At 40.5% G+C, this 19631-nt stretch overlaps 1 protein-coding gene across 1 annotated transcript in view; it reads right to left on the reverse strand.

The window, feature by feature from the left end:
- Positions 1–19631, reverse strand: part of THSD7B (thrombospondin type 1 domain containing 7B) — a 370637-nt gene that overhangs the window by 17332 nt on the left and 333674 nt on the right. Inside the window, exons 19-22 of the mRNA XM_074910342.1 lie at positions 9399–9540; positions 7849–7964; positions 7197–7314; positions 659–804 (exon numbers count right to left, since the gene is read on the reverse strand). Coding sequence (XP_074766443.1) covers positions 659–804; positions 7197–7314; positions 7849–7964; positions 9399–9540 — 522 coding nt within the window. The remainder of the gene's footprint in view (positions 1–658; positions 805–7196; positions 7315–7848; positions 7965–9398; positions 9541–19631) is intronic.

A 19631-nucleotide genomic window follows, 5' to 3' on the forward strand; every position in this document is an offset into this window, starting at 1 on the left:
CAGAGGGAGGAAAAAAGTCAATTCGAGCCTGATGCGAGTCACTGGCAGTGAAAAAATGATGGCTCCAGTGCCAAGCGAGGTGCTGAGTATAGGTACAGCACGTTGCCACTGAATCCAGCCATTTTTAGATCATTAAAAAGATAGCAAGTCTAAGGAGAAAGTAGAAATCAGCACTTCATACAATAACTCACACTATTGTACGGAGAAGCCCTTGTACGGAAAGACCTGCTATATAGTACTTCTTTTTTTTAAAAAAAAAAAAAAAAAAAAGATAAAAATGTCTAAGCTCTCTTGAAATCTAGCAGATCTATTTTCTTGTTAGAGTTATTTCATATAATTAAATTATAGGTCACCATGACTATGCCCACTCAAGTACATTTACTCAGTAAATCTCCTTTAATACCTCTATAAGCTTGCGGTACTCGAACCTATATATAAATTGCTGCTGGTGGCTGGAAGATGAGGTGCAGAGGTCTACCACTCCTGAACTTCCCCTTCTTTCCTATGGACCTTACCAGCACCTTTGAAGGCCACATAGACACCTCTGACCCGCAAACGGTGGCCTCAATCAATTCTGCCGTGTAATGATGAGTTTTGTCGTTGACCCCGGCCATGGGGAGCCCGAGGAGCCCTTGGGGAGGGCTGAAGAAAGCCATACCTGGAGTCTGCAGGGAGACCACGGGCCCAGCAGCCAGCTGTAGCAGGGCTTCACCGGGCAGCTCCTGTGCTGGGTGAGCTGCTCCGGGCAGGGTCTGCCCTCGCCTGCTGCCCGCAGGACCACCGAGCGCCCACGCACCATCTGGCCTAGGCGAGGGGAGAAGACAGGACACGGTGAAGGAGACCCGGAGGAAGAAAGAAAGGGAGATTTTTGTGATTCATCAGGATCCCTAGTTCATTTTCCACCCCTAAAATCTGTTAAAAAGCAATTGATTGGGAAGACTACTTGGATAATACGGATGCAATTGCTAAGCCTAAGTGATGCAATCACTGATATTTTCAAACACAGCTTTTAAATACAGTTTTGTATGCTTTCCAAATACGTTATTTGTTTATGCAACACATTTAAATACTTGACTAAATCCTGATTATTAAATATGACAAGAAAATAATTCCTATGGCAGCATCATTTCTAACATTACACATTCAATATGTTTCCAGTGATTTTTAACAAATGAAATTTTATTTTTATGAGCAATTATGTGCATCTAATTTGAAAACTGCAAACACTCTAGTGGCTATTACCGTCCATAACCACTTCTGCCATTTCCATTAAAATCCTATTTATTATTGGTAAAAACTTCTTCAGCCACTGAATGGGAAAAGCAATTATATTACTACTTTTGAAATAACAAAACTGAATATATTCATTAAAGTTACAGCAATTCCATTTCCATCTCCTTTGCTGTCCATTTACGTCCAGGAGTGTTTTCACTCAAAATGTTTCAATTAGAATCCCAGCTCCAATTAAAAAGAAAAGTGGGGGAAAATAAAGCCCTCATGCAAAGGGATGCAGAAGATTGTGCCAGGGATAAAATTTCTGTCTTGACTTTCAACAGGCATGGATTTGAGAGGCAGTTAAAAAAATAAAAGGTCTGGGTAATACAGGCACACACGTGCAACAAGACAGTTGCAAGTGGTAACTGCTAAGTCACTGAAAAGTTAAGACACGAGGTGTTGTGGTGGAGCTCTTCCATTTGGATCGCAGCCGTTTAGCTGCAATCACGAGTAAGGGGAGTCCGGGGGGAGCAAACAACCCTGCGAAGTGGGGAGGCTGCGATAAACAGCCAGATCCTTCTCCCAGTTATTTATGCATGCACTTTTTAATTAAAGGTACTGCAGCTGGGTTTGAGGTACATCTCTAATAACTGTCATCGTGACTCTACGGAGCAGGATTTCCAAAAACATTGTAGTAAATAAAAATTAAAAGCAGGCACACCTGAAAAAGCTCCTGATGGATACCTTAGCAAGCTCTCTTACCTTTACAATGCTATTCCCTTGCTCTGACCCATTGAATTTCATTTTTCAACCCATTTAAACCAATTTTAAGACTTCTTCCTTTTCCAATTCTAATCCCCTGGACCTGGGGAGTTTGTAATAGAAGTGATGATAAAAGCTCTTATCCACATGACTGTGCATTCAGCCATCACGGAATCAGATACATTAGGAGGTGGAAAAAAATCCTACCAGCTGAGAGGAAAGGAAAGGTAAGAAACTCCTGCAGTTCATCAGGGTCACAGCAAGGGAAGAGAAACCCCCCAGCCCGCTCCTGACAAACCCCACGGCAGCCCTCCCCTGCCCAACAGGTTAAAATTAGCTTTCTTCCTCACCAGCAATGGACCAAATTTGATGGGTTCTTCTTAATTCTGAATGCCGAGGGCTGGTAAGCAATGGAAAAGGGAAACCATGGGGAGCCCATAGCTGTGGGGTTTTGGGGATGACCTGGGGCAGGTGGCTCACCCGGGCTGGGGAGCTCTGCAGCCCCACCAGTCATGAGGTCCCAAAACAGCAGCTACAGAAAAGGTCTCCTAAGTTTAAAAGATTGATCTCATCAGGAGGGACCCGAAAGCCTGAAGCATTCATCAAGATATTTTAATTAAAGAAATAATTTCTTTTTGTACACTGTGTTTAACATCTTCCTAGAAAAATGTAAATGGGAAGATCATTGAATAGAAAACACAGTTTTCCTTTTAAGAGAAATTAGAGGAATTAATAACCATTCTATATTCATTTATATTTTATTTTCTTACAGTTGGTTATCCAAACCATTCAAACTCACTATATTCACAGTGGTCAGCTGGTGCTTGACTCATTTAGTCTATCACTTTCTTTTTATACTGTGAATAAATCATCAAAGAAAGAAATTTGACTGAAATCTTTCTTTGCACAACCACTGCAGTGTGTTACTTAAAGCTCTGATTTTTTCTTTTCTCACTCCACAAACATTATCTAGGTGCTCGGTTACCATTCAAGTAGCAGAAAAATGCCCCATTTTTACTCTTTAAATATCTTGCTTTTTCCTGCCTATGGAGAACAGAATGTCACTGCATCTGAAATTAATTTGCTTCCAGTACAAATTCTGGAAGAGTCAAAGCAATCTTACTTATTTCTTTAATGTCCCAGTGAATTTTGCTTTAATTTCCCAATAAATTTGCCACATCTCTGATTACTCTGCTCTGCAGTGTTAAATGATACAAAAATTAAGACAGCGAGTGTGCTGAAAATTGAAAATAACTATTTCTTTGTATCCTCAAATTTGTCAATAGTTTGGAAATGGGAAGAAAAGAGGCTAATCTTGTTAATGCTGGTCACTTAAAATGCTGTTTTGCATCAGCAGCTAAAATTTCATCTCTGAAGCACAGGATGATATTTTCAAAACAGAAGAGTAAGATTTTTTATCCCCTCAAACCAACTTGCCATTCCTTGCATTTTATCCCCACAAAGTGACGCATCGCAGCTGAAACCAAGATAATTAAAATTCCTGCTAGAGTTCATCCCAGTCAAAATTATTGACACATCATTATCTGTTTGATGAGCGTGAGCAGAGCGTATAAAACACAGCCCTATCAGGCAGCTGCAAGACTGGGGATCAAGTTACTTAAATACAGCCCTGGAGATCAGGTTATGTCAAGTCAGAAGCAGATGGGACTGGTGATAAATGGGGCTTTTCGTCTACTTCCCACTGCCAGTCCCTCCAGCAGGCACTGGGCCATCTATAGCTTGGGAGAGGTTTTTGGTGGCCCCACTTCCAGCAATGTCTCCCAGCACTGGAGCTTGTCAAGTTTGAGTTGCAAGCAACAAAAAGTCACAGAAGTTTCTTCTTCAAAAGGCAAAACAAAAAATGTTTTCCCAAACTGGTGATGAATCAATGAAAAATGTAACTACCAAATTTTTCCAGGCGTACATATCCCTGTCTCCCTCATTTCTATCCCACGGGCCAGTCTGGTGCTGGGGTGCATGCCTCCATGACTCGCTACGGTCTCTTCTGGGCTCTGAGCACCCAGCAAGGCATGGCGGCGTGTTCTACCCTGGGTAACTCAGGTAAATCCCATAATTTATCTGATGAAGTCAGTTTTCCAAGTGGTAAAGCATGGGTTTAGGTGGGTTTACACTATTTAGCACGCCTGTTAGACAACCTGGGAGAAATCATACGGGACTGGAAAATATTTACGTGGAAAAATTCAGCATCCTGACGTAGTCATTTGCCTTAACAAAGTAAATAAAATTTGCTGGGGATTATCCTTACCAAACACCTTTCCAGTAACTTTGATTCAGACCGTGCAAGCATCATCCATTAAGGCAGTACTATACATCTTTTCATAGCAGTACAGCAACTGATATGAGGAACCCTAATATATAACCCCATGTCAGCCTAAAGCCCTAGCCCGCATCCTGAACAGATGCTGCCCAGAACTACAGCTGCAACAGGCAAATATCAGTTACACATCTCCGTAGGCTCAGCGCAGTCAGGAAGGAGAGATCTACTTTACTCATCATCATTTATAAAAATCAATATATTCGCCTTTGGCTGCTGTGTACCAGAACCATATTAGCTGTCAGTGCCACATACATAGCAGCACCACTTCATGTTTAAATGCATTGTTCGATAAAATAAAACCTGAGCAAGAGAAAGGTACCATCCATTGAAATATATCACAGCAAACCGTTAGTGGAAGAGATGGACAGAATAAAAATGCTAGCGACACTGCTTGAGTTAAAAAGCACATGAAAGCATAAATCCAGCAACACTAAATTTTGATCTGAATTATATTTAAATTATGTTTCTCTTTGAAGCTGTTTATGGTACTTCAGCAGGCCTTTCACACGCTCTCCAAGAAAAGCCAGAAAAGCAGAATATTATTGTGAGTGGAGCCAGTAATAATGCGTGCAACTGGTCTGCAGTGAATTATTTCTCAGAAGTGTGCATCTAAGTCCTACATTTTAGCTTTATCAAATAGTTGGTAAAGGGAAGCTGAACCAGTGTTTACTACAGCCAATTCCAACAGCTCGTTTATTGTCATTCTTTGGTGTTCTCTGTCTAATTTGAGGCTTCTCACAAATGCCTGTAAGAAACTCATGATGATTTCAAAGGTACTGCAGTCTATGAACCTTCGGGTAGGAAACCCTCACTGTATTCATCTGTGAAGCACCACCTGCAGATGAGTACATAATTAATATCTCCTCTGGTTAATACCATCATCAAGTAGTACTTATAAGCAGCTGGAACTCAGTGAAGAAGCTGAAATGACGGTGTTTCTGCTGTTGGAACCACAGAAAGGCCACAGGACTGGTGCCAAGGTCCCTCCATCACAGACGTGTGATATCAGTGTAGCTCCATGCTTGATGGTTGCTGCAGCAAAACTCAGATCAGGATTAGGGCTGCAGTAAGAGAAACCATGCACTCGGAATAACTTGGATGCGAAGTACTTTTGTTTCATTGATGCTCCTGCTTTGGGATGAGATTCAGAAGACCCCTGGGTCCCTCCAAAGCTTTTCAAATGATAGAGAAGGACTAAGCAAAACCTGGATTCTTTATGATACATTTTTTAAGATGGCTTTCCCAGCTGCTTAGCTGTTGTAGGTTCACAAAACAGTATCTCCAGCTTTTAAACCGTACATGTCTATGGTCTGAACTGTACCAGCCAGCTTTCTAGCTCGCAGTATAACAGAGTTATGACCTTTGAGGATCAGAAGACAATCCATAGACTGAGCTGAGCTTGGGCTTGACCAAATAGCCTTAATGAGGTTTGGCATCTACAGCCAGGGCACCCTCTGGAAGGTCTGCTTCAGCAGGGCATGGATGTTTCCAGTTTTCCTCTGCACAATCCCAGCTCTGATTTAGGACATGAAATAACTGTTTGCTCCTTGCATGCACTGGCAACCATCAGCTCTTTATCCAGTCTTTAGAATTTGAATAAGCATTTCAGGATCAGGAGCAGCATACAAGACATGGCTTTACTTGAATACATCCCTGTGCAAACTATGCAATGTAAAAGCTCAGGATGAAAAAAACTTCAGGCATTTTATAGGCTGAGCTGCTCCTTTAGCATGCTAAAAGCCATAAAGAAGTTACAACCTGCTTTTGCACCCATAGCTCTGTTTATTTTAGTAAGTGATTGAACACTCAAAAAAATAATTTAAGTCCATTCAGCAACATAAGCATTAACACTCTAAAATGGATTTTGAAGACAAAATAAAATCTGGAATTAATAGTATTCCTAGTGTGTTGTTGCTAAAACACTGTCCATGAATAATTCATTTCTGTTAAGAAAGCACTACTTTACAAAAGGGCTAAAAGCTCAGCAAAGAAAGAACACCACTAATCCAAATATTAAGCTTTTTCTGTAACATGCTTTGATCTCTGAAATCCATCTGAAGGAATCACTTTATGAAAGTTAAGAGCTTTTTTCTTTTTGACCTTAAGTGAGTTTGATTCAAATATACATTATGGCTCTTGAATCTTAAAGACCGTTAGCTGTACATCTCATGCATATCAGAAGCCTAGGAAATAATGTCACAAGCTTCTTTTGAATAAAGCCTTCAATGCATTTACTCATGTCAATACTCAAGGGGTTTTTAAAATCATATAAAGTTAAAAAGGTTCTAATCCTTTCACTTTTTGTACACTGGTGAGCATTACTGGCTATAGAAAACCTCACTCAAGTTACTGGAGTCATATAAGTATTAGGGGACCTGTGGATACAAGATGGAGACAGATGCATATACTAAATGATGAAAAATGGTCTTACTCTTTTTTCTTCAATGGGATATAATCACATTACTAAAAGTAACTTCACCAGAGGATTTTATTTAGTTAATTATCCATTTCTTTAGAATCTTGTAACTCTCCAGCTCTTTGCTAGCTCTCTGTACTCCCCCTTGTCTCAGAGGTTCATGCTTCCTATGACTGAATTCTGAGAGTTTGAATTCATTAATAAAATAATCCTCCAGGCATCTGTCTACTTGTTTCCTAAGTTGCATTTTTCACTTCAGAGTTCTGTCCCAGCCTGCTTTGTTCAAAAACCCCAAACCATTAGGACCTCGAGAGTGTCCAAAATCACCTCCAAAGGGCTTGGGCGATCCCTGTGCTCTGTACCCCTGCTTGGGGGCTACGAGAGCGCGCCTGGGGCTGGGAGTCCCCTCTGTGCTGTATTACTGAGGCGTGGGGGGTGGGGGGACAGGGGCAGGAGGGGACTCACCGCCGGCACCACACGTGTGGGAGCATTGTGACCAGGTTGACCATGCTGAGAGCCGGCAATCCACCGCGCAGGCCACCACGCACCGGCTCCTCGTCTGCATGGGTTTCTCCAGGCGAAGCTGTGAGATGACAAGGAAACACAGGCGTCAGCCTCCCCAGGCCCCCAGCCATCTCCTGCCACAGCTGGGCACCAAGTCAGGAAACAGAAAACTGGCGGAGACTCCTGTGGAACACCAGCATCACCGCTTATGGGGAGCCTTCCCAAGGCTGCAGTTGGTGAAAGTGGTTTCAGGATTGAAGCGTTTCAGGTCTAAAAGTCCCTCAGTATTTGGGTCTTATTCTGAAAGGACAATCCCAAAATTCTAGAAGGGCACAATATCCTTGGTCACCAGCTTTGCTGGAACCACTGGGATGGTGCAGGGTTGGTAGATGTGCCCCATGTATTTGAGCTGAGGAGTGGTACCACCCACGAGCACCCTCGGGATGCTTTTGTTCCCCAAATCACCCAACTGCTGCAGTCCCAGCACCAAACACAACTTCTCCACCACTTACAGATGATGTCTTGGTGTGGATCAGAAGGCATCAGCTTTCTGGAAACAAAATGAACCCCCGGTTGTTCCCCTGCCCCGCGCACACGCGTGTGCCATCCTCACCCGCTGGCAGAGCTGTGTGCTGACCGTGGCCCCGTCGCTGCGCCGGCAGCTGAGGAGGCGATGCCTCTCCCCATGCCCGCAGGTGGCATTGGCACCCAGCTGGCACCCGCTCCAGCCTGCGACACAAAGCACAGGATCCAGCGCTGTAGGTCATGGCCGTCATTCTATTTTCACACCTTTTTACTCAACATGCAGGTTGTCTTCCCCTAATGCGGTGCTTCCCAGCGTCAGGGCTTCCCAAACCCAAGAACAACCCACACAAAAGAAAGTTGCTCTTCAAACCGAGCAAGTCTTGGAGGAGAAATCCCTTGCTTTGCACTCAGAGATCTCCTTAACGAAACCGGTACATCAGAGTGCACAGAAAACTGTGAAACACTGATAAAGAGTATCAGTTCAACCCAGTTGGCGCATTTACAAGACTGTATTGTCTGAAGTAAAATTTCACTTTGATAAAGTAGCTGGGGAAGTTTCTGAAGGGTAACTCTGGTTTAACCTATTTTTTGTTCCAGGGCAAAGCTTTCCATTATTTAAAACTCTAAGCTCTAATACCTGTGAAATAAAAACAGTATTTCTAGTAGAAGAAAATTCAGATCTTATTACTTGTCTGAAATGATGATGGTCGGAATACAACTAAACTGAAAGAAGCCTTAAAACACCATTTAAATAAACCAAAAGCACAACACAAACAACTAAAATTTCCATACACCCCAACAAATAGGAAGCATATGAGAAGAAAACTTATTACTTTGTGTCTTCCACCTGTGATAAACATGAACACGTAAATGTTCTGCATTTCTGAAATGTGATGATAAAAAAGGCATCATCCTGCTGCCTGTGTGTTTCTAGGGCTTTTATTTCAGTCTGTTTATATTCAGATATTTTATCCTGCTTTTTTCTCCCTTCCCAACAGCCCCTCTTAGATCTCACCTCTCTCTACCTTTCTCATTTATCTGAGAAAACAAAGGGAATTTTTTCTTTTTTTTTTTTTTTTATCTTTGTAAGTTTGTTTGCAACAGATCTAATTGCTTCTAAGGTCCTCAATAACGCATTTTGCTCTGAATATCCTATGCCCACCCATATTTGCCTTCAAGCCAGACTCTTGTTGCTATTACTGGCTTCACCAGAATCACACAGATGATACTTTTTAAACTGGGATTTTGTAATTAATTCTGTTGCTAACCCACCAAAAAGAAGAGATCTCATTTAACCTGTTTTATTTCCACTGTACTTGCAATGACAACTTAAATTAAAAATTGTGCATTTGTCCACTAATCTGTGGACAAAAAAACCTGGACAAAACCTCCACAACCTGGACACACAAAAAAATTTAGGCATGTAATTCAGTGAAATCAGTGGTGTTTACACATAACTCTTACTGTCAAGGCTTTAACCAACACCACAAGCAAACATAATTGAAAACACAACTGGGGAAAGTCATTAAGGAGCTGAATCTTTTATGCAAAGATATTTGGAAAAGTAGAACATCAATTTAATGGATGTTGTAATTGGCGCCACTTCCTGCTAAGAGTATATTGGAAAGTTATACCTACCTGTTAGGTTGTACTGATATTGGAAGCAATTTTGGTTAAGAATACATGGCTTCATTTGTGAATCTTCAGGGCAGGGCTTTGTATTGACAGAAGACCTTAGCACTTGTCGAGTTCGGGTTTGCATAATATTTGGATCACACACCTATATTCAAAAATGATGGACAGGACAAGAGACCCTAGTAAATCATACAGACACCAACTGCCTGGGGTTGTTACATGCACATCCACGGCCATACCGAGCTACACTCTAATCACACTTCTGTTCTAAAGATACTTAAAAGCATATTAAGGAAAAGAAATGTGGTTCAAAGGTAAGCATCCAATAGCACTAGAAGTCATCTTTTGTCCACCCTGATTCAGTTATTTTAGGCACTCCTATACTACATATGTCCAACAGGATAAAGACTGTGCCATTTTGCTGTGCTCTACTTTCCACTTCTTTCCAAGACTTGTAGTAAAATGCCATAGTATGGAATAATGGGACAGGATTTCTGGCACAATTAATGTATTTTTAAGTAATAACTGATGTTACAGCAAACTGTTTATTTCTAGGAAGGACATTTGTAATTGCGTATCAGCTACGGTGCTTACAACAAGATAGGGTGACTCTTCAAAGTATGTGATACAAATACTGATGTCCCACTGTCTATAAACCATTTTCATATGAATATGAACTAACTGAGGCTGGTTTTCATTTGTGTTTGTATATCACAGGCACAAAAATTGTTTTCAGTAGGCCCCCATGCTCACTCAGCATTGTGGCATGGGGCTGTTTTCCTTTCCATTTCACTGCAGACAACAACAGTGACCAAATGTTTTCAGCCTTGCAAGAAACATCTCTCAAATAGAATAGAACATATATTTCACATAGAAGAAAGCATCTCTCCATCCCCACAAATCCCCTCCTGCAGCACTGGAGATCTCTTCTCTGTGGATGTCACATGGAGGCGTCACCTGGCTCTGCCTCCACCTTTCTTAAGTTTTTCCCTTCATTCAGGGCTATAGCATAAGCACTGGCTGGACCATGGGGAACACGGTGCCCCTGCAGTGCCCCAATCCTGGCTGTCAAATCCACATCTCATGCCAAGGGGAATTATTTCAGGAGGAAGGAGTCACAGCGCCAAAAATTAAACGCCTGTGACACCAGGCAAAGCTAAAGTGAAGAGCACTAAGGATTGCTGCTCTGTCTCATTAAACAAAATCACAAAAAAAAAAAAAGTCTAAATAAGCTTATTCTGAAACTCAGGTGATTACGGGAACATGTAATATACATTTCAGCTGCAAGGCTGGGATAGAAAAGCAGCCCCAAGGGCAGGGGCCCTGACCTGCTGAAACTCTGGCAGAGTTTTCCCACAATCTAATATAGAGCAGGAATGGGTGTGTGAAAATGGTTGCAGCAAACCTAATGGTAATAAATCCCTATTAAAGGTATTCACAGCCATTTACTGAACAAGATGACCTATTTAATTCCTAACAGTCTCTCAAAAGGACTAAAGATTGCTCAGGAACAGAAAAGAAAGCGAAAAGACAAATGCATATAGAAATACGTTTTCATAAATGCTTGGGAATTTAAAACATGATTTTTCTATAGAGTACTTCAATTACAAAAAAATGACTAACAGTTTAAAACCACAGGCTTATTATCATGCAATGAACTGTCTGCAAACACTGAACCCTGCACAGGTGAAAGTATGGATAATTCCTGTATTGTGAATATTAAAGAGAAATGTAATGGTGATGCAGCATAAATCTAGATCTCAGACTGCTGTAAACTGGATGAGTTGCACAGATGATAGCATAACAAAACAAAATAAATATTAGGACAAATAGGAAAAAAGTCTGGTCTGTTCTTAAAATACATTGTCGGGGCCTATTTTCCTTATATTTACACTGTGTGAAGGAAATTCTATTATGTCCTTATTGTTGACACAGATCTTGTCAAATCACTTTAAATGGTAATCTTATTTGAATATCCATGGTCATGTAAAATACACAATTATTCTTAATTGTCTGAAAATTAAACCTATGCTAAGTGTTTACCAATAGTTTACTGCCTTTTCCACAACTAATCTGATTGTTCATCCTCACGACGCACACTAATAACTTAAATGATTTACCAAACAAAACAAACTAAAAAAATCAGAGAAGATATTTCAGCAGCTACTCCTAATGTTTCTCTGCATTATGTTACCAAAACGAAAAAAATCAATGAGTGCTGCGAAAGAAGTTAAGTCTGTGCCCTCTCAGAAAAACCTGCTTCTGCTCCTCTCAAAATAAGAACCTACAGACAGAAAATATGCATCATTTGTAGATAAGTAACTTCTTTTAATAAAATAGTATTTTTTCCCCTGTCTTGCACGCACCCCATTGTGCTTGATTACAGGGCATTGACGCAGCTCAGTGCTGCACATGCTGTCATACAGCCACACAGATTTCCTGGCTAACAGGACCATTTTCTCTCTCAGATGTCCTCCTGGTGGGTAGCAGACCAGTTTAACAGCCGTGACTCAAAGAGGTCAAAGTCTATCTTGTGCTTGCCAGGATCCAAATAAACGACGGGTTTACTGCAGCTCTGAAGCTGGCGTTCTCACTGCGCTGATGAGCCATGTTGTTCAGAAGCCAGAGCTTGTGCGATAAGCTCCCCACCTTTACCAGTTTTGAATAATAAAGAATCTCTGTAGGAAAAGTGTTCATTTAATCAAGCTGAGTACATGGGAAACATGCAAAAATTCAAAGTCGGCAAACTGTAACTAATATCCTGTAATATTATTTGTTGAATTTCTCTTTACGTCAATTGAGAAGTCAATTTAGTTTTATAATTGATTTTCTGGCCTTACTCTTTCAAGTTAACTATGTAAAAAATTGAGCCAAATACATATGGAACTGAATAAGCGGCAGGAGGGAATGACTTGCAAAGAAAAAGATGAAAGCTGGGATTTTCAAAGGAGCAAGAGGGAGTCGAGTATCCAGCTACCCTGGAATCTCAATAGGCTTGGGTGCACAACTCCTCTAGGACCCCTCCAAAATCCCCAGCTGGAAAAATTAAATATATACAACATGGCAAAGGTTGAGGAATGGCTTGGCAGACTCAAAGTCATTAGGGAATGTGAAAAGTCATTAGGGAATGTGAACAGTGAAAGGTAAAGAAGAGGGATTGTTTCCAGTGGGGAGATGCTGAGAGTATTAACTAGCAATAACAAAAAGAAGTGTGTAAGCTGCATAGCAGGAGGAAGATATTATGTCACCACTGTCACCACTGCCATCACTACCAATGGTACGTCCTAAATTTGGAACTTAAAAACTACTGAAAGAAAAACCAATCACCCTCAATGGCAAATTACATTTTTAGGAGGTGGGACAGAAAGAGCAGTCAGTAATATTACAGAAAAAGCCTCAAAACAAAGAAAAATTACTCGAGTAATTAAAGTAAGAAATTATCACATAATTAATTAAGATTTGGGCAGGATTATGGAAAGGGTTGATTCTGAACATTCTCACAAATGAAGAAAATGACAAAAACAACTTGACTGTTCCAACCCTCTTCCATATGAAACAGTGAAGATGCCATTCAGATACACGGATCAAGACTGGATCTGCTCTATCCCACTAGGAATCCAAGCTTCTTATCATAAGCATATGTGAATCTACAATTTTGGGGTTTTTAAATAAATAAAACCCACTGTGATTCAGCAATCCTCTACTGAGTATCTCCATTTACAACTCCTCTCTTCCCACTGAGTGGATGCTATACTTTCAAAGACATTATTTTACTTCCTACTGTTCTATTAATAACTACTACTTTCACTGATCATAGATTAAGCTTTTTTAAAATTATTTTTACATTAAGTCAGATATTACCTCCCGTAAGGTAATCACAACTGGTTTGTGCTCAGCATTAGCTGACACTTCCTCCCCAGTGGAAACACAAGGAAAGAGGCAAAGGGGCAGTCAACAACACTTTTAAGAGGTTACATACAATGGAAACATTTAATAGTGGGAGTTCAACATTGACTTTTATTTTTGAGATCATCTCTTTATGGTCATGCTACTTATTTTTATGCCTGTGGTTATAAATCCCATAAATAATTTCCATAGTTGGAGAATTTGGTATGTAACAATGGGGTAGAACTGGGCGTAACGGCAAATCTCCTTACGCAGAAACTGAAAGCCAAGGTGATGGACTTAGTTTGCAATCATTTATTAAGGTAGATTTAGGCACTGTCAAAGCGAGGCAATGGTTGAACTTAGTACAATGCAGAACCCCGTGCAGGTGCTGAAGCTCTCTCCACACACACACACAGAGCTTGCTGGTCCGTGCTGGGGTCCAGATGGAACAAGTCTTGCACAAACCTCATGTAGAGGAAAGAGAAAAAGAAGGCAGGGTGAAATTCAGCCTCTTGCTTGGGTCTCAGCTCCAGGGACATCTCCAGCAAACTGCAGTAAGAGCAACTCTGGAGACTCAGCACCTTCACCTGATCTTTCCAGGAAATTGAGGCTCTGTCAGAGGGCTACCAGGAAGGACAAGTATTTCTTGCTGCAACCTGGGGACCATCAGAGTTTAGTGCCTGCTTAGCAAGTGGAAAACCTTTGTCCAATTTCTGCCTCTATTCTGGGCAACTGAAACCCACTTCTACCACCATCCAGACTAGAAATAGATTAAAGATTTATGGATCAAAGGAAGACAATGAATATGGGTGCCAACTGGCCATGAATATGAAAGGAAAAAAGTCCTAAGAAATGAAAGTAGCTGTGATGCACAAAGATAGAAGGTCTGAGGCCTGGAGAACTCTATGTACCTTTAAGGTTAGGTGCCAACTCATTTTGGCAGTTAAGTTTTACAGACTATGTTGGATTTAGTCCAGGTTCCTTCCTGATGACTGTAAGCAATGGAGTGTATAATTCAGACATGTGCATCCTTTGGAATTGGTGATAGGAATGGCATTAATTACTGGATGGAAGTAATAACAGGGACCTAATTCAGGTCACACATTAATAGCCTACAGCAGTAGGATGTCATATGCAGACACAGTAAGTTTCTTTATGGGTATAACTATACTGTCTCAGCCTTCTTTATTGTATTAAATCACACCATTTCCACTATCCTTTTCTATGATGTGTGAAAAAGTTGAGCTAGAGCCAGAGATCTATAAGCCAGATTATATAAACCACTACAGAAACAAAATATTCAGATTAAATGAGAGGTACATAAAATGTTAAGGTAGGAACAAATCAAGAGTTTTTCCCAAAGGACCATTTAGGAATTATAAAAGCCATCATCTTGATTCTATGGAGGATTTTTTTGGCACTATTAACTACTGCATTTTTTAATATTTCTTTTAGCCAATCACATTTTTCCACCACGGCCACCTGTCACTACTTTAAGCTAACATAAAAAACAAGGGACACAAACATACACAAAGGATGTACCCAGCCTTTGCTCCAGGCAATAACAGAACAGACAAAAGCACAGAAAGTTTGTTCTGGAAGACAAGGATATTACACAAAATAAAACGAGGTTATGAATGCTAAATTCCAGAGTAAGAGCTGTTACCATATCACACATTAATATACGCTATTAGATCTTCTTTGTGATGGATTTTAAAAGCTGTCCATTGATCTAGGCTTTCATATGCATCATAACTGTACAGTACAAAGGTTGTAACCCATTAGAGAGCTCTTTAAGCTGTTTAATTTATCAAACAGCTTGTATAATGCATACTGCACTATAAATAGCTGGCCACATTATATTTAACTGGCTATTCATACGGAAACATACAACCTCAAACTAAGGTAAATGCATTGGCAGCAACAGGATTTGACTATTTTTAACAGTGCAATGAACCGTTATATTGTTCATGCCGACGTGGATGTTTTGTAACAATTTAACAAGCCATTTACAATAACATGAGCAGTCTTTCGAAATGAAAACGCATTTGCATAAATTTTCCTTTTGAGATGCATCTAGGTTCTGAAACGGTATCTGCCTCCATATATAACCATTGCTTTTTAAAAAACTATTCTTAATTACGATGGATAAAAATAAAAAATCTAAAAAATACACCAGTATTTATAAAGCTATTTAAAAAACCCCAAAACATCACAACTACGCATAAGGAGCAGTGCATGTTCTTCCAAAAAGCCTTGGACCAGCATAATTCTCATGCTTGACCTGAATAAATTATCTCTTGGGCTAGAAATACAACTCTGTGGCAGCTTCATTCTTCAATCCAGCCTCCATACTGCAGGTCCTCTGCCAAGCCCACACATAAAGGTACTAGCCATGATGAAGACTTTGGTAACTCACACAGCGAGCCCCAGCATCTACAGAAGTCCACAATTTCTCTTCCAGCTGTCATTTCCAAACTGTAATGACTCCGACTCGCATCTACAATGAAGGTCACCACAAAACCTGAGAGTTAGCTCTATTGCCTGGTGCCGCTTTTTAATATGGGCCATTGTTGCAATATTACACACCCCCCACCACTGCAGATTCAAGAGAATAATAACTCAGTTGTTGCAAGTCCTGAGCATTGTACATCACTATTGATCCATGAGGAAAATGCTCTCTGAAACAGACACAGCTGTTCTCACTCACTAGACATGTAACCTCCTATAATTAACTAATTTCAGACCTCTTGGAATTAGCTGCTAGAAATGCCAACAGCTGAGGCAAACAAGGAGGCCACTCTGATCGGCTACGGAGGCTGCGACAGCTATCCACACGACAGAGAGCTAACAAAATAAATTTGAGGTAATTATTTCAGGGACTTGTAGCACAACTTGCATATTAACTCTTTTTAAGAATGCTTTGATGAATTCAACTGAAGTCAATTAATTACATTTCCAAGTCAGATGAATACAAAGTCGAGACACTGCAGGAAGTGCATGTTATTCGATCACTGAATATGTAACAGAGACGGTAGCATTTTGGTTTCCAGATTGTTTAGCTGAGTCTTTGAGCAATCAAGTGATGATGTCTGACTGAACACGCTATTGTAGCTGGAACGAATACGAAATCTCTGAAGCAAAATGCAAGTCAATCCAATTTGCTTATATTTTTTTTTTTCTAACTAGCAAGCTTCAAACTGTTAGTTTAAATGGCTTTAAAGCCTTGATATTTAAGTTATGTGGATGTTACTTAGCGACAAAGAAGAAAACTTTATGAGCCGAAAAATAGTCTTCAATCAGAGGGAAAACTATTCTGAATTTACTTCTCACAATAGAGAATGTAGAATAATAGGGAAGCTTTAAATCAGTAATTATGAGTTTCCAGAATCCAGTAAAGAGACAAAACCTCAAAAATAACATCAAAGTATTACATTTCAGACAGCTGCACTTCTGGGTGACCGCAAAGTGGCATTAGAGGACATATTAAAATTTAGCTTTGTGTAGCAGTGTTAAATAGCACTATAATCAAGATGCAAAAATTGCAATTCAGATGGAAAATACACATATAAGAACTGTGGGAACATCTTAAATTACAAAAGACCACCCTAGAAACATAAATATTTAAAAGCAAAAGGGAAATGCAGCCAAAAAAGGTAGAACATATACAATGTTTTAGCAAAAAAGAGTATTGAAGAAAATATTTCCTATTGATAAAGAAGTTGCCACCTTCATGACTCATTGATTTCAACACGATTCAAGATCATTTACTATCCTGAAAGTCAAAAATTCACATGGGAAGAGTATTGCTACAAGATAAAACCAAATAATACCCTAGAAAGTATCCAGAGTACAATGACATATTGACAAAAGGTACACTGGATAATCTAAAGGCCTTTCTTTATTCAGCTGATAAGAGTTAGTTATTCTGCTATCAGGATGAATTTATTATCAACGTTATAAAATGTGAGTAGAACACCAAAGCAACTGGAAAAGAATTCTCACCTGACCAAAATCTTAGGTAAATATCTCAAATCAAAGAGCTACTATAGCAAAGATGAGGCTGAAATTGCGATTGTTCATTTCTTACAAAGTAGAATTTGTCAAGTTTCATAAATCCTCTTTATCTCCAGCAAGCCAAACACGACCAGAGATACAGGAAGATTTCCCAGAATGCTCTTTGGCAGCACCTCACAAGAGTACTATGACTAAAAGAGTGCCAACTATTTTGATGTGAAATGTAAATGTGCTTGAAAAAGAGCCGCCAGGATGTACAGTTTTGTTTTTTTCACTGCAATATGATGTGATCCTTCAAATTTTTTTTAATTACTTGCGGAAGAGAAAGGAGCTTTACTTAGAAAATGGATTTTTTTGGTGTATATTCAAAAAGGATTTGATGCATCCTTGGAAGACAGGCATTTACTTCCATTTTGGCATGAAACAGAAACCATGCATAACTATACCAGCTATTGAGCAAAATTCCCTCAAACACAATTAAACAGACAGCCCTTACGAGCAAAAGTTTCTATGTGCGCAAACTTACCGATGTGGTTTTTGGGCCCGAAGACATTTGATGCAGGGCTGGAAGCACAACAGGTCTGACCAAAAGAGATTCAGGTCCAGATGCAGACTCCTATATTTGGGTGTCTATACGCAGGGTGTCTACGCAAGATCCAGACCCAAGCTCCCACTTGCAACCAGTGGAGCCTCTTCAACTGATTGTACACAGCTCTTCCCTGACAGACAAAAGGGGATCCTCCATAGGCCCCATTGCCTTTGTAACTCCATTTTTCATGTCCACCAGCTTGTGGCCATTCTCAGTGACCACCTTTCCTCAGAAGATGGAGGGTTGCATTAATTACCCTGCTGCTGGCAATGCCTCCCTCCTGGCCACCGTGTTTCTCTCAGTGGGGCCCATTGCACCGGTACCCCCACACACGCTGAAGATACACCACTGTCATGGTGCAGCCATTCTGCTCTGACAGCAAGCCCAGCACTTGCCTTGGAGATGTTAAGCATGTGCCCTCCTGGGAGAGACTGTGCTGTGTGGTCTGGTCCTCTCTCAAAACCAAACAGAAATAGCAAAGTAGCTATAAAAGGGAGACAGCGCTGCTGTAAACTCGTCAAAGGGAGGGTTTTATCTGTCCATAAAACTTCAAGCTGTTTATTGCCTCGTATCTGGGCAGAACTATTTAAACACATGCTCCATGAGCACACAGTCATCTCAGTTTCACAACAAAGCCTTGCAGAACAGCTTGTGAAAACATATTGTTCAGTTAATTGCATTGGCATACAGATGCCCTCACATTTATGAATTAACATCTACTGTGGCAAAAGGATGTACAAGGAGACACAGGGACTGTGGCACTGAGTCCTGCAACTGCAAAGAACTACGCTGCCTGATGGAGTGCAGCCCACAAGCTCTGGGCATAGCTTTCCTGCTTCTGTGGGACAGAGGCTTCACCATTGCCAAAAAGGTGCCTTAAGGCAAAAACTCAGGGTGTCTGCAGGATATCAGGGTGCTTAAAGCTTCAAGCAGTCCTTTGTAACCAGCTGATTGCCACCAAGGCACCTGAAAAATACCCAATGGCCTTGAAGATCTCTGCATTAGTTTACTGCATGCTAAAAGGAAGAAAATCTCTCTCTGAAAAAAAAGGCAACAGCAAAGAAACAGCCCAACCAAGTACCCAAGACTCTGTATCGGTTGCAAGAGAGTTATACTTCATCAAAGCTATGCTGCTCAGGAGGAGGCGAATGCAGGAAATGAAACACAAGATTTTATCTGACATGTTCTTACTGAGTATATTGATACGCTACACAAAATATTATGGAAGGAAATTACCTGTGTCAGCAGTAGTATAAATACCTGTCCAATAACCACTCAGACTTTTGATAACGGCCCTGTTAACACAGGGGCAATGTATATATGTTTGTCACTTAAATACATCAAGCAAGTCTATTAAAAAAAAAAACCAAAAACAAAACCAAGATTAAACCTGGCATCTATTTCAACACTGATCAGACAGAAACAATAGGTTTGAAATTACATGCTTTGAGGCCAGAGAGTTTTCACAGGACAGAATTTGCAGCTTCGTTCCATCTTGCACTTAGGAAAACACAGAGCACTTGGCAGTGGCTTGAATCCCTGCATAATTCACAAAGTTTAGAGTATTTAGTGACATGACAAATTGTTCAGGCATCTTGCTGCCATGCCCTTCTGTCGCTGCTGCCTCAAATCTTCCCTCAAGGTTTTGAGGAGGAGGAGGAGACATTGGACAGAAATAGTGTGTTAGGAAGGGAGAGCTGTCATTCCCTCAGGCCTAAGACCTGTCCAGAGGAGTGCCACCA

Source organism: Athene noctua, chromosome 7, assembly GCF_965140245.1.
Source record: "Athene noctua chromosome 7, bAthNoc1.hap1.1, whole genome shotgun sequence".
NCBI classification, from domain to species: domain Eukaryota; kingdom Metazoa; phylum Chordata; class Aves; order Strigiformes; family Strigidae; genus Athene; species Athene noctua.